The sequence below is a fragment of the Diceros bicornis genome, chromosome 18 (assembly GCF_020826845.1).
Source record: "Diceros bicornis minor isolate mBicDic1 chromosome 18, mDicBic1.mat.cur, whole genome shotgun sequence".
NCBI classification, from domain to species: domain Eukaryota; kingdom Metazoa; phylum Chordata; class Mammalia; order Perissodactyla; family Rhinocerotidae; genus Diceros; species Diceros bicornis.
Window position 1 is genome coordinate 18,592,745 of NC_080757.1, and position 25,927 is coordinate 18,618,671.

The 25,927-nt window shown below is 54.5% G+C and overlaps 1 protein-coding gene across 2 annotated transcripts; it reads left to right on the forward strand.

The window, feature by feature from the left end:
• The first annotated feature begins 769 nt into the window (after positions 1-769).
• On the forward strand, positions 770-24,562 carry SEZ6 (seizure related 6 homolog). Of its 2 annotated transcripts, XM_058560221.1 has the most exons (16): positions 770-1,410; positions 1,865-1,998; positions 11,748-11,943; positions 16,225-16,410; positions 18,883-19,051; positions 19,184-19,350; positions 19,915-20,109; positions 20,344-20,482; positions 20,594-20,790; positions 21,377-21,571; positions 21,976-22,167; positions 22,274-22,471; positions 22,743-22,781; positions 23,029-23,146; positions 23,231-23,333; positions 23,514-24,562. In XM_058560221.1, exons 1-16 carry the CDS (start codon positions 1,074-1,076, stop codon positions 23,541-23,543), a joined length of 2,595 nt encoding a protein of 864 aa, XP_058416204.1. In that variant the 5' UTR covers positions 770-1,073; the 3' UTR covers positions 23,544-24,562. The 2 variants fall into 2 exon arrangements, with proteins under 2 accessions (XP_058416204.1, XP_058416203.1); XM_058560220.1 differs by lacking the exon at positions 23,514-24,562 and having other exon boundaries at positions 23,231-23,459.
• Positions 24,563-25,927: the final 1,365 nt, after the last annotated feature.

Below are 25,927 nucleotides of genomic sequence, written 5' to 3' on the forward strand. Positions count from 1 at the left end.
CTTGGCTCACATTACTGTTCTAGAAGGACTAGGGAAAAAAAAACAAAAAACAAGAAAAAAGACAAAAGAAATGATTTTCTGAGAAGTGAGAGAAATGGGACATCATGGGACCCCAACAAAGATATCATGTACCCATGAGGGAATCTAAAATAAAATTCCAAATATTTGAAGCATTTCCTGAGACTAAAGACCAGCAGTTTCAATGAGAACAGAAAATAAGCTCGAATGCCCCATAATCTCAGGCAGAAAAGTCACTGTGGTGGGGGATGGCACTTTTGCTAAGGGTCTTACCTCAGGTCTTCAACTGGCTGGCCGTGTGACTTTGAGCAAGTCACTTCCTTGCTTTGGCCTGTTTCCTCATCAGTAAAATAAGGCCTTTGGGCTACATTAGGGATGGCAAATATTTATTTGTCATGTCAATCTGAGGCATCAAGCATGGCTGCCTCGAGTGCTGTGTTGAGGATTCTGAGGCCAAATCCTGCAGAAGAACTGCAGGAAACAGTGCAATGATAGATTAGGAATGTCCACCTCTGGTGTTGGAGGGGAAAGGATGTCTCATGTGCCATCCTTGAATTGTGTGATATCATCTCACCTTCAGCTCTAAAATCCTGTAGCTCCCTGATTCTCAGCAGGAAGCACACTCCCCAAGGCTCTCTGTCAGAAGAGAGATGGATCTCCTACTGTCTGGACTGGGTGTGATGCTGCTCGCTGCGGGGCAAGGGGACAAACTCTGATCATCCGCTATTATTTCAGGACTCTCCTCAGAGGCCCCAACCGTGGGGGAAGGGCAGGCCCCAGGCATCGAGGAGACTGGTGGGGAGCTAACAGCGGCCCCCACACCTGAGCAGCCAGAACAAGGTGTCCACTTCGTCACAACGGCCCCTACCCTGAAGCTGCTCAACCACCACCCACTGCTTGAGGAATTCCTACAAGAGGGGCTGGAGAGGGGCGAGGAGGAGCTGAGGCCGGCACTGCCCTTCCAGCCTGACTCACCTACGCCATTCACCCCGAGTCCCCTTCCCCGCCTGGCCAACCAGGACAGCCGCCCGGTCTTTACCAGCCCCACTCCAGCCATGGCTGAGGCTCCCACTCAGCCCCAGTCCAGGGAAGGACCCTGGAGCCTGGAGTCAGAGCCCCCTGTGCTTCATATCACAGCTCCCCTACCTCCAGGGCCCAGCATGGCAGTGCCCACCCCAGGCACAGGGGAGAGGCCCAGTACTACACCCCCTAGCAGAGCATGGACTCCAACCCAAGAGGGTCCTGGAGACATGGGCAGGCCGTGGGCTCCAGAGATCATGTCCCAGACCACAGGGCTCGGGATCCAGGGGACCATTGCCACCTCTACAGCTTCAGGGGACGATGAGGAGACCACCATCATTACCACCACTATCACCACAGTCCAGCCACCAGGTCAGCTATTTGCTGGCTTACAGATCTGGAAATGGGGATGGGGGAGCTGTGGGGCCCCTAAATTCCTCTGTCTCTGTTGCTGTGTTGGCCTACCTTGCACTTTGGCACCAAGGGAGAGCCTGCAGGAGGCATGTGGATTGGAACCAGATAGGCCTGGGTTCAAATCCTGATTGGAAGCAACTACAATAGACCCTAGGAATTTTATTTAACCTCTCTAGCTTCATCTGTAAAATGGCGATAAGAAAACCTACCTCATGGAGCCATTGTGAGAACTAAGATAAGATGGCACACAGTAGGTGCTCAAGAAAAGTTAGTCCCCTTCTTTCAACAGGGGAATAGGCATCCAAGAGGTGGGCTTCACCACACACAGACGCACACAAACACACGGGTCAGCCTAAGTTGGACCCACTTCTCCAGAGCTAATCTTAGCCTTGTGTCTCCTCCTGCCTCCCAGTCCCTTGTAGCTGGAATTTCTCAGGCCCAGAGGGCTCTCTGGACTCCCCCACAGCCCCCAGTTCACCCCCTGATGTCGGCCTGGACTGTTTCTACTACATCTCTGTCTACCCTGGCTACGGTGTGGAAATCAAGGTGAGTGACCTAGATCTAGCAGGGACAAAGCTGAGGCTAGTTTGTTACCTTTCCAGAAAGGCACTGGCTATGGGGGGAGGTGGGGATGCTAAGGGGCATCAGTTGGAGGGGGTCTAGGGCCAGGGCTGGGCAATGGGCCTAAAAGATGGTTGGATTCTGCCCCATGCATCAGGAAGTGAAGAGGCTACTGCTCCCACTCAGCAATGCCCTAGGCTGAGAGGGGCTGTGGGAGGGGCAGGCTACCCATCCTCTTCCCCCAGGGGTTTGATTAGGGACACAGGAGAGTCTGAGAGGGAGGATCTAGCCTTGGATGGTCAGGGAATTGGTTGAGTGTCTGAATCTACGTGGCTGAGTAGAGAAAACTCAGGGCTGCCTATTCGCACCTGAGAGAGACAAGGAGCCTCATTCACTCATTTATTCACTCACTCATTACTTCAGAAATACTCCCTGAGCAGCCCCTCTGGGCCAGGCCCTGTGCTGGCTCCTGGGATGCAGAAGTGAGGAAGACAGACATGGCCGCACCATCAGAGAGGTGACCAGCTGGTGGGGGAATCACAGCCCCAGACTCCGTGTGCCATCTCATCCCTCTTAATCCCAAAATTCTCTTAATCTCAAAACTTGAGCCTGCAGGTCCTCATGGATATCCCACAGGCTCCTCAACCTCCAAATTCCCCAAACCCAACTCTTCCTTTTGTTCCCCCAACCTGCTTGCCACCTCACTCTTGTCCTCAGAGACTGACCCCAACTAATCAGAAACCTGGAGCAGGGCCACCACAGCACAATATGGAGCTGTGCAATGTAAGGTCACTTTGGCCCTTCTCTCTCCCTTTTCCCCTAGTCCCATCAACTCATGCCTAAGTTCTATCACCATGACACTCCCCCAAACTCAGATCTGTCGGCTTCTCTCCATCCCCACAGCCACTACTGGTCCAGCCTCCACCATCCCTCTCCTGGATGATGCAGTGGCCTCATCACTGGTCACCCCACTCACCCCTATGATCCCTCCTCCATCTACACTGCAGTCATTTTTCTCAAATGAAATCGATCCTACCCCCCACACCTCCCCAGGGGCCTCTGAATCAAGGCCAGTCTCTCTGGTCCCATCTCTAGCCACTTCCTCGCTTGTTCTCTACTCCCCTTTGCAATGAACAGCTTGCCGCTAACTGAAAGGGCCAAGCCCATTCTCCCCACAAGCTCTAATTGCACATGCTGGTCCCTCTGCCTGGAAGAGCTGTCCTACTATCCCCTCCCTTAGGACTCAACCCAGGCATCACTTTCTCTGGGAATTCTCCCCTGATCCCCAAAGCCTGGAGTATCCCCCGTTCTAGCTTTTATCACTCTGCCTTCTACGGGTCTGTTTATAGCTGTCCACCTCCCCAGCTGGACTGTGAGCTCTTTGAAGCGTGCCTAGGAGTACAGGGCCTAGAATGAGTTCTCCATGGATTGACTGAATGAATGGACAAATGAATGGAGGAGGGAAGGAATGGGGTGACATTTGACCTGGATCTGGAGACTGAATGGAGGTGGAAGGGAAAGGCATTCAGCCCAATTGAGGGAATCAGGCGGGCGACTGAGGAGCAGAGGGAAAGAGGCAGAGGAGGAGTCCAGGCAACAGGGCAGCACTGCCTCCTCCCCACCCATCCCAAAGCCCCTGGACCTGGGCCTGGAGCCAGCTACACCTGTCCTGGGGCAGCGCCCCCAGCCCTCCGCTCTGGGGATGTCAGGTCCAGGTCTCTGAGCCAGGTCCTGTGAGAGGGGACCCTCTCCCACCACTGCTGGGCCCCTCCCCTTCTTTCTATAACTGTTTGCTCCAGCTCTGCCAAGCCCTGTGCCCCTCACTCTGGGCTGACTGGGAGGGTAATTAGGAACAGCCACCCCCCTCCCAAGCCATTAGCACTCAGTGCCGCTTAATTAAGGTAATTAATGTAAAATCATCACCTAATGATTTAGGTGAGAGATGGCACCGGCTGTGGCTCACCGAGTGGAAGGCGCCAGCTACAGGTGTGAAGAAGGGGGTGGGAGGGGGCAGGTGCCAGGTTGGATGCCCCCCTGCAGGCCTAGGCTGGCTCCACCTACCCCTCAAGCCTGCCACCTGTGCTGAAGTGCACTGGGCCAGGCTGGGCCCAGTCCTGGTACTCTCCACACTGGGGCAAGAAGCTGGCTCTGCCTGCCCAGCCCTGGCCCAGGCACAAGCCCCACCCTGGATGCCCACCCCCTCACGTAAGCCCTGTGTCTGTTGTCTGGTGCTGCCATGTTTTTTTCATCAGAATGCAAAAGCCGTTACCAGGCAACCTTGAGATGAAGACCTGCCACAGCCCTGGATTGCTGTCAGGAAATGTGGCAGCAGATGCTGGCCCTACCCTCTGCCTCACCACCATGTGGCAGAGTCCTTGGGGACCATGTCAGCCCTGATGGCCTGAGATAGAGTCTGAGGCCATGGCAGGAAGAAGGAGGGAAGAGACAGAATCAGCCAGGCAGATTTAAGGTTCTTCTCCTTCCACGGTCAGTTCTGGTGACCTCTGCCCCTATCTAGGCCTCCTGGCTGCATCACCCAGGCCCCTTGGGGACCTGAGGAATTACTGACACTGCAGACCAATACCAAATGGATAGTTGGAAACCTGAGGCCAGTAAGGCAAGGGAACTGCCCAAGGTCACTCAGTTAATCATTAACTAATGTTTTTTGATGAGTGAATTTGTTCTGCAAATGTAAACTGAGCAATTACTATGTGCCAGGCTCTGTGCTGGGCACTGGGGATAAACTTCACAACAAACAGAAATCATAAACAATGACCATAGACAGCTCAGTGCTTTTGGGTATGGGAGTAGGAAGCACAGGGGACTGTGGAAATTCCTGGATGGGCCACACTCTGCCAGCCTGGGGGGTCAGAGTAGGCTTCCTGGAGATGATGATACCTGCTCTGAGGCCAGAAGGATGAGAGGCCAGCAGCCAAGCCTGGGCTAGGGAGCGGCAAGTATGGCAGACTGGTCCTTGAATGCTGCCCGGGCAGTTTGGACAGGTGACTTTATTGCATAGAAGCAGGAGATGGGCTTAGGGCTTCTGGATTACACTCCTGCCAGAGGCTACGCCTGAGAGCAGTGCCCTCCTGTCCAGGGCTGGCAGTTGGACCAGGCCATGGTGGGCATTGGGTGGGGGATGGGTGAGGCAGCTGGCAGGCCTAGAAAGCTGCCCACTGCTCCTGCAGGCTTGGGGAAAGGCTTGTGACTTCTCCCCACGGTGGGTAAGCCCCTGCCTGCCCCTCCATGAACTCACAGGAATGGCTCAGGGAATCTGGGCAAGGGGGATGGGAGGAGCTATGGGAGGAGAGGAGAATTCTTAAGGACCCACAAATCACATCCCTGCGCAGATCAGCCTGAACCATGCTGATCCCCTGCCATGTGACCACAGCCCTGGCTAAAGTCTGGGGCCCTGGGAAAGACCCTCTCAACTCTCTTTTCATGAGGAACAGCCTCAGGGGTTCCCGAATCCCTAGGTCTCCACGGCTTGGACCACAGCCCTTCATAACCTGCTTTGTCCCTTGCCCCCCACCTCCCTTCCGGGGGCTGCAGCTATTTGTGCCCTGAGGCTGAGGATCTGAGCCTCCCACAGGGAGGAGGCCAGGTCAGGCCCTCCATGATCAGAGGAGGCTGGCCTGTTTCAGCTGGAGGTCAGACACTGGGCTAGGCTCTTTCTTGAGAGATCCAGAGAAGCCCCTTCAGGATGAGTGAGCATAAACCCCATGGCCCATGCGGGTCCCATCCCCTCTCCAGGCAGCCCTTCTGGGCCTGGCACATGCCTCTCACTGCACTTAGCATTCCAAGAGCCTTCCTACTGCCAGCCTCCATCTTGGCTTGGTTGCTCGCTGTACCATCTGGAGCCTGGGCACAGCTGCCCACAGTCCCTGCCCTAATGCCCCAGGTGGCCCCATTGGAACACAGCTCTCCCATGCCAGGCCAGCTGCCAGTTTGATAGGCAGAACACTCTGCCATTCTAGGCCAGGTGAGGACCAGGCCCGATGTGGACACCAGGAGTAGGGTGGTGGGGCAGTGGGGTAAGATTTCTGGGCAACCTCCTCTTCCCTGGCTCCTGGAAGGCCCCTTTGAGGGGGGTCATGGGGGTGCAGGCAGATCTAGCCCCATAGATTTAGCCCCCTCTCCCCATCCCTACCCCATAAGGGTTTGTGGATGGGCACCAGTTCGGACAAGAGCACAGAGACTGTCACGTAGGACTGGGGTTCCAGTCCTGGCTCTGCAGCCCAGCTCTAGGTGACTGGGTTAAGCCCCTCGCCTTCTCTGGGCCTCAGTTTCCCTCTGTGTAAGAGGAGATTGAAGCACATGATGCAGACGGCCACTCCCAGCCAGTCCCTCTGAGTGTGGCTCCTTTTCTGGGTTCAGGAAGCTCCCTCAAAGGCCAGACTGGGCATTGGCCCCTCAGGCCCTTGACCCTGCTTCCTGCTTCCTAGTAGCTGCAGAACCTGGGCCAGGGAGAGGGCAGCTCCCAGGTACAGTGCCTCCCAGGCAGGGCCTGGCAGATCTGAGGGTGAAGTGGGTCTGCAGCCAGCTGTCACCATGGCAAATGTCCGGGTTTTCACAGGGTGGGGCCCAGGTCTCCCCATGAAAGAGGACTGCTCATGCTGTGCCCACTCCGTGCTGTGCCCCTTACAGGCAGGCTCTAACTTAATCCTTACAATCCCATGAGCTGGGTACAATTATCCCATTTCACAGACGAAACTGGAGTACAGAGAGGTCATATGACTTGCCCAAGGACCTTTTTAACTAGTCATTGATGGAGCTGGGATTCCATTCTAGGATTCAAGAGCCCCTGTTCTTCCCCTGGCCCAGGAGATTGGCCTGGGTGTGGCAAATCCAAAGAGGGAGTTCAGTTGGGGACAGTTGGGGGACTCCACCCCCAATCCTTTTTCTCAGCCCAGTCCTGCGTGCTCCTGTAGGACACCCACCTGGAATTCTGCCAGTTTGGGGAGGGGCCTGGGACACTGTGCATGAAGACAAAGCACTGGGCCAGGAATCAGAAGTCCTGGCCTAGAGTCTTGGCTTTGCCTGGATTTACTGTGTGACCCAAAGAGGAGCTCTTGACTTCTCTGATTACAAGGTTCCCTTATCTATAGAGTGGAAGTCAACACAGTCTGCCCTGCCTCCCTTATTGAGGTTTTGTGAGATCCAAGAGGATAACGGGTGTGAAAGAGCTTTGAAAACGATAAAGGGTCTCATAGGAGAAACTGTGATTATACCACTGCTGGAGTGAGGGAGCATGTGAATGTGAGGGAGCACATACACGTGAGGGCACACACAGGCCAGGACATGTGTTTGAGGGAGCTGTATGCATGCAAGTGAGCCTGTGTCAGAGTACACACATGGGTGTTGGTGACCAGGAGAGTGTAGTGGAGCAGGGGCTGTGGTCAGCTTCTTGGGGTGGGGGGCTCAGGTGCTGGGAGTGGGGCTCGCACACGAGTCACCCTCGAGTTTATCCGCCTGTGTGGGGTTGTACTCAGGCGACTGTGTGCAAAGACTTGTGGCACCATCCTGCCTATGAGTCACACCATTAGGGCATGTTCTGGAGACCTGACTGGCAGCTTCCATGGGGACAGACAGGCCAGTCAAGGCTGACGGTCTGGGGTTTGGCAGAGGGCAACCTGAATCCTCCCCACCTCCCACCTGGAAGGAGTCAGCCCCCTCAGAGTGGCTGTATTTCCTTCTTTGAACTGACCCCATGGTCTGCTGGAAGCCAGACAGTGTTAGACAGTCCAGGGTCCTGTGGGAATTGTCCTCGGCTCCCTCTGCTTCTGTCTCCCCAGTCCCCAGCTCCCCTCTTGTCACTGGCTAGGGGTGTGGGAAGACAGCCCTTGTGAGCAGAGCTGACATTTCAATCTGTCTTCCAAGCTCTTCAGATACCGGCAAATTGCATCAAGACTTCATCACCCCCCTTGTCCAACACTCAGCCCTGTCTGGCCCCTGTCAGGCCTGGCCCTCAAACAAGTGACAAATTACATTCCAGCCACTGCGGTGGCTTAAAAGTGGGTGCTTGAAACCCAAGGGACCAGAGCTGCACAGATAGCCTCTGGCTGACAACAGGATGCCTTCTGGATGTGAGCCCCAGGCAGCACAGGCCCACTCGATTCCACGCTCTCATCACAACCCTTACCACTTGAGGGGGCATGCCTTCCCCATATCAGAGGGGGCCAGAGGCCTCAGCTCCCAATTTTCCCAGCTTTGCGGGCTTCTAGGGGCAAGGATGGCTGGTGAGAATGTAAATCTCAACGTCTTGAAAAAATAGCCCGGTCAGGCCAACATCCACCTCCCTGCTAAACCTGGTGGGCCTGGGGCCTGGGAATAAAGATGTCTACAAGTCTGTCTGCAGGTGACACCCCCATGAGGTCGGGAGGGAAGGAGTTGCCTTTGCCTCCAGCAAGGCAAGACTCTGCTTCTTAACACCTGTGTGACCTTTTGCAAGTTCCTTAGCCTCTCGGAGCCTCTGTTTACTTGTGGGGATTTTACCACTTATAGAACTGTGCGGTGAGGATGAAATAATATCTGTAAATAGTACAAGGCTTGACACACGGTAGGTGTTCTGTAAATGGTAAATTGTTGTTGCTGCTGCTGCTGCTGCTGCTGCTGCTGGCAAAGCAGCAGGGTCAGGAGCTGGAAGCTAGAGGTCAAAAGGTGTTTATGGGAACTAGGAAAAATGCTAAATTCATTTCTGCTTCTCTGCCTTTGCTTCCTAGTAATTTTCCTGCAGTGATGTCCTCCCTTCCTCTTCCCCCCGGTCCCGCCCCCGTAAGGGCTCTCAGACCCACCTGCTCCATGCGCTTTCCCTCAGCCTGCAACCCCTCCACTCCCCCCAGAGGATTCCTGCTGCACTCATTCAGTGCCACTTAAGGCAGAATTATATGCTGCCTGGCATCTCTCGATAATTACAGATTCCACGTGTGTGAATCTTGTTTGCCCAACTCCAGAATCACAGAATCTCCAAGTTTGAAGGGACCTCATCCAGCCTCCGCCTGCCGCAGGAATTCCCTGAGGAATGTCCCCAGCAGATGGTCAGGCAGCCTCTACCCAAATGTGCCCCAGTGGGGTGGCGGGGAGCTCCTCATGAGAAAGAGGCACTTCTGCCCCAGCACTTCTGCTGGGGCAGAAGTGCCTCTTTCTCTTCGGCCCCAAAGCCTTGAGCTTTCTCTTTGGCCCCAAAGACCCACCAGATCTTTCCTCCCAGGCAGCAGAGTCCCCAGAGCACATCTGTTCTCAGCACCCACAGTCTGAGTGGCTCAGAGCCTAGCATGGCTGTCCCCTTGGAGCTGGCTGGGCTCAGCATCCTCGGAGCTTCTCAGCTGGCAGGAATCTGGTGAGGAATGTACCTCCAGCAGCCCACGCATTCACTCTCTCCACATGTCTTTATTGAGACTGGCCAGTGAAGAGGGCATCATGACCCAAAATGCCACCCTGGGATTTAACAGAGAGATGGGTAGAGGACAGGTAGGGAGAGCCCGAAGCAAAGAAACTGACTGGCCTGGCTTGAGAGGCAGAAGATGGGGGCCCTGAGATCTGAGAGAATGACCAGCTTCACCAGGAGGGGAAGAGGGGAAGCCAGTCCCTGTAGAGTCCTCTGTATGCAAATACCCAGAGGGGTGGAAATAAGGGGTCAACTGTGGCTGCGGTGCAGTTCAATGAGGCTGGCAAAGCCCCTGGGGCCAACTGTGAGCTGGAAATTTTGGACCTTGTCCTCTGGGCAATCTGAAGTCACCAACAGGGTTTGAGTAGGAGACACATGATCCAGTCTGAGTCATCTGGGGCCTGGGAGATGAGTAGGAATGGGAGGGGTGATGGCTATTCTCCAGGTGAAAAACAATGGGCAGGGGGCAGTCAGAGCCAAGACAGTGACAAAGGGATAGAGAGGAGAAACCAATTGGAATATTTGGGAGGTAAGATTGGGAAAGATTTGGTGACTCACTGGATGCCACTTAACTAGCCCAGGTGGGTAACCCTTGAAGGCCTCAGGGCAACATGGAAGGGACTCTGAATTACCCAGGAATCTTGTTAAAATGTAGAGTGTGATTTAGTAGATCTGAGATGGGGGTCTGAGATTCTGCATTTCTTTCTTTTTTTTGGTGAGGAAGTCACCCTGAGCTAACATCTGTTGTCAATCATCCTCTTTTTTTGCTTGAGGAAGATCAGCCCTGAGCTAACATCTGTGTCAATCTTCCTCTACTTTGTATGTGGGTCACCACCACAACATGGCTGATGAGTGGTGTAGGTCTGCATCCGGGATCTGAACCCACGAGCCCCAGGCCACCAAAGCAGAGAGCATCAAACGTAACCACTACGCCATGGGGCTGGCCCCAAGATTCTGCATATCTTATAAGCTCCTAGGTGATGCTGATGCTACTGATCCAGGGACCACATTTTGAGTAGCAAAGATCTACACTAGGCCATTTTATAAGATGAGGAAACTGAAGCTCAAATAGCATACTTCTCAAAGATCACGTAGTTAGGATGAGGTCCCAGATCTCCGGGCTCCCAATCCAATGCTCCCTCTACCAGGCCACACTGCCACTTCCCATATGGGCAGAGTCCATTGCTGTCTGATCCTTGTTTGACTGAATGGAGGCATGGAGCCCAGAAGGATGCTCCAGGGATTTAGTGCCTGAGGATTGAGGTGGTGGCAGAGGGGCCTGTGACAGAGGGAAGGATTGGAGAAAGAGGCCCAGAGAAGAGAGAATAGAATCATGGCTGGCATGTGGAGGGGCACAGTGTAAGGCCAGGCTGAGCAGTCAGCAGGACCCAAGTTGGGCAGGGCCTTGAGGGCCACAGCAAGGAGTTTGGACCAGATACTATGGGCTTCCTGGGCTCAGTGAAGAGCCATGGAGGATTTAAACAAGGAAGCACCATGATCAGCAACAGGTTGGGGCTATTAGCTGGCTGCAGTTCAGAGAATATTGACGTGAAGGGGGGAATGGGTTGAGCCCTGTAGGCAGGGAGGCTGGCTAGGAGGCCGCTGCAATGATCTAGGTGAGCAGTAACAGTGAGAGCTGGGGAAGTGGCAGAGGGGGTGAAGAGTAGTGGACAGATTTGGGCGCCAGTTGACAGGACTGAATGACTGACTGGATATGGGGTATGAGGGAGGAGGCCAGATGCCAGTTCCTGACTTGGGCACACAGGTGGATGGTGAGGTCATTCCCTGAGATGGGGAGCCGGGGGAGATGCTGGCTGGGGGAAGAGGGCGGCTCAGTATGAGGCAGGCTGGGTGTGAGGTGCCCATGAGACATCTAACAGGGGACATCTAGGGGAAGCTGGGCACATGGGTCTGATGCTTAAGACCTCACATTGCTGGCCAGGCCCTCAGACACCATCTAATTCAACACACCTACTCCATCCCCACTTTACAGATGAGAAAACTGAGCCCATAGAATTAAAGGGACAGGAAGCAGCTGGTGTAGTTGAAAAGCTTTGGAGACAGAGAGATGTGCTTACAAATCCGAGTTCTGATAATAATCTCTGTGTGACCTTGGATAAGGTACTTAATATCTCTGAACTTCAGGTCCCATCTCACAGGGTTCCTGGGAAGGTAAAATGAGCTCTTCCTGCACTGAGGTGCCCAGCTCAGGGACTAGGGGCTCCAATGCCCAAGAGGCAACAAGGACTGGCCATGTCTGGGGCTTGCAGAAGCCTGAGGGCAGCAGGGCTCAGTCAGCAGGAAGAAGGCTGACTGCTCTGCTTTGCTCTGTCTATTCCACCTGCAGGTCCAGAACATCAGCCTCCAGAAGGGGGAAATGGTGACTGTGGAGGGCCTGGGGGGGCCCGACCCGCTGCCCCTGGCCAACCAGTCTTTCCTGCTGAGGGGCCAAGTCATCCGTAGCCCCACCCACCAAGCAGCCCTGAGGTTCCAGAGCCTCCCACCACCTACTGGGCCTGGCACCTTCCATTTCCATTACCAAGGTAGGCCTGGGCAGCTGAGGGAAGAGCCAGCCCAGACTGGCTGTCCTCCTGGGGGGTCTCTGGTGCTATTACAGCCTGAGGGGAACAGGGAGAGGCTCGTAACATACAGCACAGGTGCCCAGTGAAGCTCTGTACAACTAGAGGTGAGTACTGCACATCTGACAACCCAAGGACCTTCCCTCCTCCACCTACCACCCTGTAGAGAACTGGTCTTGAAGGGGGACTGATCGAGGACCAGGTAGCCCCAGATGTGCCCATTGCCACTCATTCATTCATTTACTCAGTAAACTTTTCCTAGGCGCCTGCTCTATGCCAGGCCTGTGCAGGACACTGGCAATATCAAGATGAACCAGCCAAGCTCTTGCTCTCAGAATCTCAGGGGAGGCAGACAGTTAAACAGGCAATAATGATAGAAGCCTCCTCCCCAAAAGCAAGGGGATCAAGGTCAAAGGGGCTTGACAATGACAATCTGGAAGTCCTTAGCTACCAGCCTGGCCTTCCTGAACTGCCTCACCCACCCTGGCCCATGCCCCAATCAGCTCACAACACCCCTGGAAATAGGGGAATGGCAATGATGTAATGGGAAAATCATAGACTCAGGAGATGGGCAGATTTGTGTTTGAATCTCCTTCCCACTGACTGTTGACTTTGACAGGTCATTTGACCTCTCTAACCCTCCTTTTCCTCTGCTATGAGACCAAAACACCTCCTCCACAAAGGATGAAACAAAATGGTGCATGTCAAGTGCTTAGCACATGCTCTATGAAGGAACTAGTATTAAAGAGCTGGCAGGATGGGGAAGGGAGGAAACGGGGCTAGGGGCTCTGCCCCTCTCCCATCAGCATCCCTCCTGGGCCCCCTTCCCCAAGCAAAGTCTTTTTGATCCCTTGCACTGTTGCAACAGGGTAACCAGTTCAGACTGGGGAGTGCTAACGGGGAAATAATTGGTGTGAACAATTACAAGATTGCCTTGCATTGTCATGGACCACTTCTGCAGCCCTGCATGGGGCCGCAGCCCTGGGAGGACAGGCATTTCTCTGGGGATGGGGATGCTTAGAACCCACCTAAGGAGCACTGGCCCCTGCCTGGCCTCTCCATCCAAACTGGGAGAGTAGTCTGCTGTGGCAGCAGGGAGCATGGTGCTGGACAGGGGCTGACCAGGGGCTTAGCTGAGGCAAGGGGCCAGCTGAGGCAAAGGTGAGTGTCTAGGCAGCCCGGCCAGTCTCCCTAATGGCTCATCAATCCTCCCCAGCAGCGGGCATAATTTCACACCACGGTCATCTCTCTTGCTGCAAATTCCTTTGCCCAAAACTCCGGACCTCCTCTCTGTTGGGCCAGACAAAGGTGGCTGAAAGGTGGTGAGTTGGAGGCCCGGCAAGGGGTGCAGACCCCAAGGAGGGGCTGGAAGATCTGGCCCAGTCCTGCCTCCTTCTCAGCTCCCAGAAGCCCTCCCTCATCAGCCCAGTTTTTGTCAATGATCAGCTCTTTCCTTAATGAGTGTAATTCCCCTAATTATAGGCTGTAATTAGCCCTGATCCCAGAGATGGGAACAGGAAGAGCGTGTGCTCACACACGTGTCTCCCTGGGCTGGAGAAAGAGGGTGCCAGAAGAGGAGGTGAGGGGCCTAATACCCACTACCCTGCCTGAACTGTCCAAGGTAATGTTGGAGGTCACAAGGATGGGCCCCCACAAGGGCCTCATCTGCAGAACCAAGTTCCAGCTCCCCTCCCACAGCCTCAGGCAGAGTGAGGAGGCAGAGGGCCCTGCCAGGCATCCCCCGCCTCCCTCCTGAGAATTCCTGGCACCGGACTTGGCCCCAGAAACAGACGCCAGTGAGAAAATAGCTCGACAGATTGCAGTGGTACAGGCTCCCAGAGTGGTCGTCATGGCAACAGGAGGAAGCTCGTCCCGGGGAAGTGGCATTTTACCCACTATGGAGTCTGGGGGCTTCATCAACTGCCCCCAGCCTCCTGCTTTCACCTCATCCCAGCCCAATTTCCTTATCTGTAGAATGAGGAACCTGTCTTCCCAGAGTGGTGATAAGAACTCACCGGGAAGATGTAAGTAGCACAAGTGCTGAGCATGACATCTGGGTCATGGCCTAGACCTCCCTGGGTGTCACCCCCCTCCACTCCGGGTAGAGTGCCCCATACCCTTTTCCCCATTCCACCCTGGCTGGGGTCTCTCCCAGACCATTGTGAGTGGCTGTTCTGAACGACCACCCAAGGCAGCCTTGTCTATTACTGTCGGGTTTCTCTGACTCCAGAGCCCGGGTTTCTACTTCACCTGGGGGAGCAGGTAGGGGAGAGGAGATGGAAAGCAAGTGGGCTCCAGAGCCAGGAGCTTCAAGTGCCCACTCTACCACTTACTGGCTATGCGATCAGGGCAAGTCCCTTGGTCTCTCTGAACCTTAGTTTTCCTCATCTGAAAACGAGTTAATAACCCCTACCTTGCCTGCCTTCCTCCCAAGCATATTGTAGACATCAAGTAAGAAGAGTGTGAAGGCATTTTAGAAGCTGGAAGGTGCATGCAGATGTGAAGTGCTTTTATTAATCAAGGTTACAAACAATACAGCAGGCTGGTGTGTTTGTATTTGTTCTGTGCCAGGCACTGCACATATGTCCTCTCACTTAACCTCTCATGTAACATTGGATGCAATACTCTAAATGGGTGGGTAAACAAGGAAACTGAGGCCAGAGAAGTTAGGTAACTTGCCCAGCAAGTTACAAGTTAGGTAACAGGCACAGCAAGTAGAGGAGCCTGTATTCAAACCCAGGCAGTCAGACCCCAGAGCCCACCTCCTAAGCACTGCCCTGTACTGCCTGCCAATCACAAGTAACCACCCATTGGCCTGTTCTCTTAAGAACCTCGTGAGAGAGGGAAGAGTAGGAATCATCCTCCCCCTTTCACAGCCCTATAACCAAGGCCAAGTCAGGTGAATCAAAAAAGTTGTTTCTGGACCCTGGTCCGCCCAGAGACAGCCCCTTTTTCTATTCACACAAAGGCACAAAGAAGCTAGTAGAGTCCCCACCTGGACCTCTCTTCCCATCCACCTGGCGCCATCAGTAAGGGTAAGCCCCCTCCCACCAAGACCCAGGAGTGGTTCCTCAGTCTAGACAGTCCCCATCCCTCCCACCACCCCCATGGGTTTTCAGACTCTGTAGCCCAAGCTTTCAGCCTCTCTCCCTCACCCCTCCAGGCCTTCTTCCTCACCTCTCAGAACCAAGCCCTGACCTCCATTTTTAGCTACCCCCCCCCAGCTTGGCCCAGGGTTGAGATTTGCCAGGTTGTTTTGTAGGATTTGCTGCCACCATTCGGTCATACTTGGTATAACAATCCCAAAAGTTACCAAGTTTCCCAGGGCAACTGGTCCCTCCCCCAACTTCCATGAGGCGCACCCTGCCTCTCCACCCTCGCCCCATCCTGTTTTTAGAAGTCTACAGCCCTTGCTGTCAAGCTTTTAGCATTTCTCAATGAATACTGGGAAAGCTTTTATTGTCTGACTTCGATCCTTCCTGCCGTAACTCATATTTGTCCCTTATAAGAAAAATAATATCAGTACTTTACATCAGTATAGGCTTTTCACTATTTTAAGTGCTTTCACATCTACAAGTCATTCAATAAACATTTCTTGAATATGTACTATCAGCTGAGTTCCAGGGATACCAAGCTGAATAAAATACTATCCCATTTATTCTCACAATAACCCTGTAGGTGGGCTGGCATCTTGAACCTCATTTAACAAATAAGGAAATTGGGACTCAGAAAGACTAAATGATGTGCCTAAAGTGTCAGAAAGCCTGGACCAGAACCCAAGCCTCCTAACTTCCAGCTCTGTGCTTGCTCCACTAACCAGCCCAGGCTTCTGGAAATATCACCGGCACCTTCTAAGGAGGGGATCAGAGTCTTCCTCTTTTTGCTTGAGGAAGATTGGCCCTGAGCTAACATCTGTGCCCATCTTCCTCTATTTTGTATGTGGGACTCCCCCACAGCATGGCTTGATGAGCGCTGTGTAGGTCCACACCCAGGATCCGAACCTGTGAACCCTGGGCCGCCGAAGCGGAGCGCATGAACTTAACCACCATGCCACTAGGTCAGCCCCAGGAATCAGAGTCTTTTCTGGAACTCCTGATGCTTCCTCTTGCCCCAAGTGACACCTCCAAGCAGGCTGGGGCAGGCCCCTTTTGCCCTGCCTATGACTCAGCCCCCACAACACAGACACACACAGACACACACACACAGACACACACACACACAATGTCACCCATTCTCTCTCTGCAGCCTATCTCCTGAGCTGCCATTTTCCCCGACGTCCAGCTTATGGAGCTGTGACTGTCACCAGCGTCCACCCAGGAGGCAGCGCCCACTTCCACTGTGCCACTGGCTACCAGCTGAAGGGTGCCAGGCTGCTTACCTGTCTCAACGCCACCCAGCCTTTCTGGGATTCCCAGGAGCCCATCTGCATCGGTGAGTGGCCCCAGGGTACTCAGTGCTGAACAGGAGAGTAAGGGGGGGGGGCTCATCCCTGCTCTCTATTGCTGTCTGGCACCTTCTTTTGCTCTCCATAAGGAAGCCAGAAAAAGGCCACACCTCTCAGTAGCACTCTTCTGACGTGCAATTATTGAGCACCTGCTATATGGAGGCACCACAGGTACACAGAGCTGAGTTAAACAGGGACTGTTCCTTCAAAGAGCCCACACTTCCCAGAACTGGGGGAAGAAGAAAGCACATGAGTCATCAACTTCCAGAGCAGGAAGTAAAAAGTACCAAGGAAGAGACAAAAAGCGACCTGGGAGGGGAAGAAGCAATCATTCTTAGTTGGGTATTTAGAAGGCTTCCTGGAGGAAGTGGCATTGAAGGTTTGACATTTCAATGGAGGGAACCATGTGGGCAGTGAGGCAGAGGTGAAAAGGTGAGGGAGTGTTTAGGGACACAGGAAATGGCCAGGTTTGGCTGAGGCCTGAGACGTGTGGAGGGGGCAGTGGGAGGGCCTTGAAAATCAGGCTGAGATACTGGGTAGGGGGCTGTTGAAGTTTTTTCAAGGAGGAGGGAGGAGCTCAGAACTATTCCTCAGGAGAACCAGCTGGGTGGTATTTGAACTTAGACAGTGACTTTGGGAATGGAGAGGTGGGAAGAGGTTCCAGAAACACTGATGAGGGAGACGGGGAAAGTGGAAGGAGACTCCCAGGTTCTGGTCCTGGGATTACCCAGGGAGTCTGGGATTGCTGCCAGTGGAGAAGGGCTTGCTGGCAGAAGGAAGATGGAGTGTTTAGTTTGCAGTGCAAAAGGCAGCTTGGGCTCCTTTCTTTTCTTCTCTTTTTCTTTAGCTTGGGCTTTTGAACCTTATTTCATTCTATACACTCTTCCTGGGTGCCAGGCACAAGCAGAGGTGAATAAGGCAGACACAGTCTCTGCCATCAGGGAGTTCTCTGTCTAGCGGGGAGAGTGGCAAGCCGGTCAGCATGTTCGGTGCAGACAGTGCTGTGATGGGGTGAACTCAGGGTGTGGTGGCGATCCAAGAGAGGGAGAGCTGCTCCAAAATAAGGAAGGAAGCAAGCTCCTTCTCCATGCCCGAGGAGAAGGCATGGAAGCATTACAAGAATGTTAGCTCAGGGAAGTGGAGTGGATTCCTGGGACAGCATATGCAAAGGTGTGGAGGCATGAAGCAGCACGCTGTAGTGAGGACATGGTGAGGTGTGCCTGAAGAAGAGGGTATATGGGGATGGGCTGAAGCCGAGTCAGGAAAGAGTCAGGTTCATAAAGGGCTTGAATGCCATCTTGAGCTTGGACTCTATCCTGAGGGTAGTAGGGAGCCACTGAGGAATTTAAGCAAAGGATGGGGCATGGTCAGATTTGAAGGGCAGTTCCATTCTGAGACCAAGCAGAAAGGTGGGTCTGCCCTCTTTGCAGAGAAGAGAAGAAACTCACCAACACCCCTCCCCAGGAGCTCTACTAGGTTAAAATATTCTGCTGTCTTGAACATCCAGAGACAAAGGCACTGTGTATTGGCCACAGCAGCCTGGTCCCTGAGAGCTGGCAGGGTCCAGAGCTGTGTGTCCAGGAAAGGAAAGCGCTGCCTGGAACCAGCCACACTCCTCTCGCCTGAGACCCCTTCTCTGGCTGCACTTAACTGCCAGGAGCATGTGGCCAAGTAACCTAGAAGTCCTCAGCGATGGGGATGGACAAGCTGCTCAGCATCTTAGAAAGAGAGGACAGTCCCAGGCCGGAGGGGCCAGTGCTGGAAAGGCCCTAAGGGGTCAGCCCAGGAATGACAGTGGCAGTGATGCTATTTTAGGAAGTGTTCAGGGCTGTCTTCTGGCTAGCAATGTCTGCTCAGGGTGCAAGATTTGGTGGTGGAAGGCACGCACACCAGATGTTTGTCACCTCTGATCTAGTCTACCCTCTTTCCTACATTCATTCACTCATTTTAGTCAGTAAACACTGAATACCAACTCTATGCCTGGCCTGAAAAGATCTGGCCCCTGCCCCAGGGGGTCCTAGTTAAGGGACATATCCAAACAATAACTGATTTTAGGAAAGTGGCATGAGGTAGATACCCAAGAAGGTCGGAGCCCTGAGTAAGGGGCTTTAATAAAGTCCACCTAGGGGGAGTCAGGGAAAGCCTCCCAGAGGAGGCAGCACAGAGAGAAAGTGACTCACCCAGGGCCATACAGCTAGGTGGTGGCAGAGCTCTCACAGTCAAGGGAGTTGCACATCAATAGTCGCAGAGGTGTGAAAGGTTAGGAGGTAGGATCCTAGAGTCCAGGCTGCCTGGAGCTGCAGGGTCCCAGGGGCCAAGGATTGACCTTCCGGACCACGAAGGCAAAGATCCCTGCTGCCCTATGCAGAGGGTGCAGAGCTGGGGTGGGCGGGAAGGCTTGTTAGGCTGTTCAGAATCCAGTCACCGGCCCCGCCCACAGTCCTGTCCCTGTATCGCAGCTGCCTGTGGTGGAGTGATCCGCAATGCTACCACTGGCCGCATTGTCTCTCCGGGCTTCCCGGGCAACTACAGCAACAACCTCACCTGCCACTGGCTGCTGGAGGCTCCCGAGGGCCAGCGGCTGCACTTGCACTTTGAGAAGGTTTCCCTGGCAGAGGATGATGACAGGTGAGGGGATGTCCCTGTGGGATGGGAGGGCCTGGCCTGGTAATACACCGCTGGAGGGACAGTACCCAAGCCTGGGGCCACACCCCACCTTGGTCAGCAACCAGCCATGCAGCTGCCGCTCTCCTGGCCCAGGCTCATCATCCGCAATGGGGACAACGTGGAGGCCCCGCCTGTGTATGATTCCTACGAGGTGGAGTACTTGCCAATTGAGGGCCTGCTCAGCTCTGGCCGACACTTCTTTGTGGAGCTCAGTACTGATAGCAGCGGGGCAGCTGCGGGCATGGCCTTGCGCTATGAGGGTGAGCCTGCTGGAGCCTAACCAGGGGTGGGGGGCTCGGGCCTGAGGTCTCTTCTCTCACACCCTCCCTCTTTCCACCTACATTCCAACTTGGCTTTTGTTCATCTGGCACTTAAGCCTCCTATCCCTGCCCCTCCCCTCGAGTCCTGCCCTATCTTTGCAGGAGACCCCTGCCTCGACAAAGGCCCTCTGGTCCAAGAGAATGAATTCTCTAGAATTCAAAGAGCAAAAAAGGCCCCAATGCTTAGGGAAGGAGAATTGCTGCAAGAGACATTCCAGAACCACTCATGATGCATGCGTTCATTAATTCATTCAAATAAACATTTATTGAGCACCCTCTGTGTACTAAGCACAAAACTAGGTGCTGGGAATAGAATGGTGATCAAGAGGGCCTCCTGAGCATAATAAGGATGGATGCTCTGGCTGTCCCTGCCCCCTGCTCTAAGCCCAGGACATGCATTCGTAGTCAGGAAGAGAAAGGCCCTGGGGAGGGAAGTAGGAGGACATCTGCCCACAGTGTTTTCCCCAGCTGAGGCTGAGCTGGGCTGGGCCCTGTGGTTTACAGCCTTCCAGCAGGGTCATTGTTATGAGCCCTTTGTCAAATACGGCAACTTCAGCAGCAGCGCACCCTCCTACCCTGTGGGTACCACTGTGGAGTTCAGCTGCGACCCTGGCTATACCCTGGAGCAGGGCTCCATCATCATTGAGTGCGTTGACCCCCACGACCCCCAGTGGAATGAGACAGAGCCAGCCTGCCGAGGTCAGTAGGCCCCAGTGGATAGGTCTGCCAGGGAGAAGGGTGGGCACCAGGGAGCCAGCCACAGAGCTTGGGGCCACAGGGTCCTTGTGACATGTGTGATTCAAGCTTCCCCCTGAGGAGGAGGTGGGGGCTCCCAGCAATGGGGAGGCACTGCTGTGGGCAGGTGGCAGCCCAGGACATGGCACTGGGGGGAACGCAGATGGGACGCGCCTCCCGGGCCTCCCTGCCTTCCAGCCGTGTGCAGTGGGGAGATCACAGACTCGGCCGGCGTGGTGCTCTCCCCCAACTGGCCAGAGCCCTACAGCCGTGGGCAGGACTGCATCTGGGGTGTGCATGTGGAGGAGGACAAGCGCATCATGCTGGACGTCCGAGTGTGAGTGCCCACTGGGCTAGGCCAAGCCAGCTCCTGAGCTCTGGGGACATCTCTTGCCCAGCCCATCCTGGGGTCCCCAGGCCTGCTCTCCCTGACAGTGCTCCTCCACAGGCTGCGCATAGGCCCTGGTGATGTACTTACCTTCTATGATGGGGATGATCTGACAGCCCGGGTCCTGGGCCAGTACTCAGGGCCCCGTGGCCACTTCAAGCTCTTTACCTCCATGGCTGACGTCACCATCCAGTTCCAGTCGGACCCTGGGGCCTCGGTGCTGGGCTATCAGCAGGGCTTCGTCATCCATTTCTTTGGTGAGCGTGCCCCTGCCCCGCCCTGCTGCCTGGGGGAGAAAGGAGGCCAGAACACAGACCCAGAGAGGCCCGAATGCTCTTATCTAACAAGGCAGAGCAGGAAAAGCTCCAGGTATCACCTGAAGGAAGCTGGTCTTATTCTTCATCTTCCCTGAGGGACCAATGACAGAAGGGGAGCCTTCTGTTGCAGCAAGAGGGACTGGGGCAGGGAGCAGGAAGAACTTCATAACAAAAATAGGGAACTGAGGAAAAATGTTGGTTTCTACCTTTCTGACAATCTTTAATAGAAATGACAACTTTCCCCACCCTACCTGGCCCCTCTCTCAGGATGAGGAACTGCCCAACGTGCCTTTGGAAGTAAGGCCAAAGCCTAGATGATAACCCTGGAATCTAGAAGACAGAACCATGTCAGGGACAGGCAAAGAGGGGTCCTTGAGTCGGGAGCAATGAATGGCTGAGCCTGCCCAGGCCAGGCTAGGCCCAGGACAAACTGGCAGGGGCCGGAGTGCCCTCAGGGGAAGGGAGGCTAGCACAGCTGCTTTGGTGCTGGCTGAGGAGCTGCATCTTGTTGCCCCTCTGTCCCCAGAGGTGCCCCGCAATGACACGTGTCCGGAGCTGCCTGAGATACCTAATGGCTGGAAGAGCCCGTCGCAGCCTGAGCTGGTGCACGGCACTGTCGTCACTTACCAGTGCTACCCCGGCTACCAGGTGGTGGGATCCAGTGTCCTCATGTGCCAGTGGGACCTAACCTGGAGTGAGGACATGCCCTCCTGCCAGAGGGGTAAGTACCTGTTCCCACGTTCCCCTCCCCAACACAACCTACAAGCCTCTCTCCTGGATTCCAAACTAGACTCCAGCTGTTACTACCCAGTATCCTTGATGTTCCTTCACCTCTCATAGCCTCAGTTTCCTCATCTGTGAAATGGGATAATAACTTTTCATAGTGTTAGCCACCCAGTACTCCAAGAATTTCATTCCTGGTAGATAGCCAATCAGTGTTTGTTGACTCTGATGCATGGGAAGGGGACAATTGAGGGGATACTCCAGCAAATTGGTAGGGACAGAAAAATAGGAGGTGAAGCCATATGGCATGAAGATGTTGGCTGGCCGGGAACAAAGCCAGGGTGGATTGGCTTTTGTTGAGTCCTACTTGGACGACTTCCCCCATCACCCCCTACCCATTAGTGACTTCCTGCCATGACCCTGGGGATGTGGAGCACAGCCGACGCCTCATATCTAGCCCCAAGTTTCCTGTGGGGGCCACCGTGCAGTATATCTGCGACCAGGGTTTTGTGTTGACGGGTAGTGCGATCCTCACCTGCCATGACCGCCAAGCCAGCACCCCCAAGTGGAGCGACCGGGCCCCCAAATGCCTCTGTAAGTGTCAAATGGGTAGGAGGGGAAGCTTCTGGTAGCAGATAAAAGATGCTGCCTCTGGAGGCTAGGGGCCTGGCACCCCCACTGGGATCTGGCTGCTTTGCAGTGGAACAGCTCAAGCCGTGCCATGGCCTCAGCGCCCCCGAGAATGGTGCCCGCAGTCCTGAGAAGCGGCTACACCCAGCGGGGGCTACTGTCCACTTCTCCTGTGCCCCTGGCTACGTACTAAAGGGCCAGGCCAGCATCAAGTGTGTGCCCGGGCACCCCTCACATTGGAGTGACCCCCCACCCATCTGTAGGGCTGGTGAGTGCCCCCAGAACCCCTGCCTGGCCCATAGTGCTGCTCTTGGAAAGATATTAAATGTTGAGAACCAGAACCCCCTGCCCATGCCCCCTTCATGTTACTTTTGGTCTCCCCAGTCTCTGCCAGATCCTTCTGACCTGGTGACACCAAGACAAAGGCTGGGGTGGGCTCTCCTCGGACAAATCGTTCCCATGATCAGCCTGCTCCCTGGCTTAGTGGTTTGGTCCATTGGGCTCACCACTTGGCCCTTGGCCCTCCCCTCTTGTTCCAGCCTCTCTGGATGGGTTCTACAGCGGCCGCAGTCTGGATGGTGAGCCCCCTTGAGGCCAGGGAAGTAGTCTCCCTGCCCCTGGTTTTCACAGCTCCCAGGCCATGGGTTCCCCAAGGAGGGAGGACAGAGAAAGAGAGAGGTCTGGGACTAGCAGGGCAAAATGCTCCTTCCCTGCCCCCAGACAGCTAGAGGGAGCTAGTGGCCAGACGCCCCTGGGCAGAGGTGAAGGGAGGAGAGCTCCAGGTGACAGGGACCTCTGCCCTAATCCCACCCTCTGTGTTTTCAGTTGCCAAGGCGCCTGCTGCCTCCAACACCCTGGATGCTGCCCACATTGCAGCTGCCATCTTCTTGCCTCTGGTGGCGATGGCGCTCTTGGTGGGGGGTGTGTACCTCTACTTCTCCAGGTGAGTCTGGCTTCCCCTCCTGCCTTGCGTACCTGACTCCCTCCTGTCCAGCACTCCTGACTCACAGGCTTCTCTGCCCAGCAGGCTCCAGGGGAAAAGTCCTCTGCAGCTGCCCCGGACACGACCCCGCCCCTACGACCGCATCACCGTGGAGTCAGCGTTTGACAACCCAACTTATGAGACTGGAGTAAGTATCCATGCCAACCTTGACACCCTATCCAGGACCCAATTCTATGCTCCCTTGGGCAGGTACCCATGAGGGTCCTGCCACATCCTCTCACTCTTTCCCTTTTCCTTGGGAAGGTGGATTATGGGCTGGCAAACCTTATACAAGTTTCCAACTCCCAGCAGTCTCTTTCCTTTGCAGGAGACGAGAGAATATGAAGTCTCCATCTAGGTGGGGACAACCTGGAGAAGTCAGCTCAGCCCTGCATCACAGCCTAGCAGCAGAGCTCCCAGCTTCCTGCTGTCCCTCCACCTCCTGTACATACCATCTGGGAAGAGACACCACCTATCCCTCAAGAAGTTGTGCCCTTCCCCACCTGCAATGCCCACCAGGGCCTATTTTCTTGGTACCACTGCTCAATTGGGGCCTGTCCTTGGGTCCAGGTCAGGGAGCATCTGCCACTGGGCAGAACACAGCTGGAGCACATGTATCAAGAACCAGCATTCTCCTGACCCTCCTTCATGCTGTGGACCCTCAGCCTGGAATTCACAGGCAAAGTGGGAGCATCTCTCTCCACGTGACCACCATTCAGCCCTGGCATATAACACCCTGCAGCAGGGTTAACTTGATGGTGGCGGAAACTATGCCAGGATGCTCCTCACAGGGCCATCAACAATGGCCCAAACTGCTCTCAACAGTGACCTCTGGGGAGTCCTGGCATGCAAATATCAGCCCCCTGGGGAGGCATCTAGTCTTTCCCTAAGGCCCCAGAAATGGACAGTTCTGCCTCTTGTCCCTTCCCAGTAGAGGCAATAAATCTAAGGGATCCTAAGGGGTTTAGGGACCCTACCCAAGCTCAGGTTGGGCTTCCCTTCATGCTCCACACCAAAGCAGGCCACCCCACTGCTTACCTGGCAGCCCTACACCCTGAGGAGAGGGAGACCTTCCCCTGATGTCATTCTGGCTGTTACAAACATCCTCTTTCCCACTAGTCCCTCCTCCAACCGCAGCCACTTGCCAGGCTCCCCTCCTGGCCACTGTGTTTTGGGATAAGGGAAGTGGGCAGTCATATTCTGGAGAGGAGCAGAGATCCAAGGGCCCAGGAATTTGGCATGGAACAGGGGGTCAGAGAGGCCCAGGAGCTGGCTGCAGGCCATTTTGTACATGTAATGTATTATATAGGGTCTGGGCTCCAGCCAGAGAACAATCTTCTATTTCTGTTCTTTCCTTATTAAAATGGCGTTTTTGAAAAAAGCAAGCAATGGCCAGGTGGATGGTGCTTTCTTGGAGGGAAGGGAGGTGGGAGATAAATGGGATGTGGACTTCAGGACCAGCAGGCATGCTGGACCCACCAACTGATCATCCCTGGATTTTATAAAAAACCAGTTACACTCAGGTGCTGTAGGGACCACTGTCCCAATAAGGTCAGTGTTACAGACAGCAGGTGAAATGAGAGGCCGAAATGGCCGGTGCCATGAGGGTACGGGAGCACAGAAACCCAACTGCTTATCCACCCCAATGCCTCACTTCCTCCTCTTTGCTAGGTCCAAAACTACCAGCTGGCAAACTCCCAAGTCCCTTCTCAATGTCACTGTATTGCTGACAAGGCCCAGGAAGCCTGATTCATCTCTCCTTCCCCTTCTTTCCCAGCTAGCAAGGCTCAGGAATAGACTGATTCCTATTCAGTCTCTGATTCCTATTCCAAACATGAGGTCCTAGTCTGTCTTGGCCTCAGAGAACATCCAGACTGTCAGGAGGAGGGGCAATGCAGCTTAGGAGCTTGGCTCCTCTTTTAGCAAACGCCCTATCCATGGGCTCCGGAAAGAGGTGGCTGGAGAGGATCTGTGTAAGTTTGCCAAGTTTGGTCCCTCCCAGCCCTTATGGCCCCCAGCACCTCCTAAGATGAAATGTTTGCCCAGCCTTGGTCCCCAGCATGCACATCCACACTTAGCAGTGTGCTCTGCATTGCTGCTCTCCAGAGTAGGAGCAAGAGGCAGGCAACAGGGAGTTATGGGAACTCAGAAGCGAGAGGAAAAATCCCTGAAGGAAATAATAGCAGCAACCAGCACCTTCTGCTTCTGCAGTCCTCCAACAGGGAGGTCTTCACTACTCCACCTCCTGGTTCTCAGCACAAGCCACCTTGAAGGATGGAGAGGCTCCAGTCCAAGCAGAGTACAGTGCCTAGATCAGCCACAAGAGGTCACTTCTGAAGGCATCTGTATCCCACCTGCTCTCTCTCAACCCCCGTGAACATCCAGGGCTGGAGCTCTCCAAGGTGGCACCAACTCCTGGCCCCACTGGGCTGACCTCACCCTCCAAGTTCCAAGAAGAAAGTGTGTGGAGTGATTGGTTCCCCTGGCACTTGTCAACAGAGCCAAGTATTATTTCCCTCCTTAGATCACCGCCTGTTCCTGTTCTCAACTGCAACTGATGGTGTTGATCAAAGTAAAGCCTTGCTCATTGGGCATATGTCAATGGCTTACTTATGTTCACCATAATGCCTTCAGGCTGACACAGCAGGACAGCCGGGCCCTGAGCAGTAGGAAGGAAGCCAGTGAAAGAGGGCACATGAGGTTCCAACTTTTGAGGGCCTGTGGCATGAAATACAGCCCCAG

Coding starts and splice junctions, on each gene's coding strand:
- SEZ6 (XM_058560220.1), top strand. CDS start 1,074: ATGGCTGAGGCTCCCACTCAGCCCCAGTCCAGGGAAGGACCCTGGAGC. Junction 11,944..16,224: donor CTTCCATTTCCATTACCAAG/GTAGGCCTGGGC, acceptor CTCTCTCTGCAG/CCTATCTCCTGAGCTGCCAT. Junction 22,168..22,273: donor CCGGGCCCCCAAATGCCTCT/GTAAGTGTCAAA, acceptor GCTGCTTTGCAG/TGGAACAGCTCAAGCCGTGC.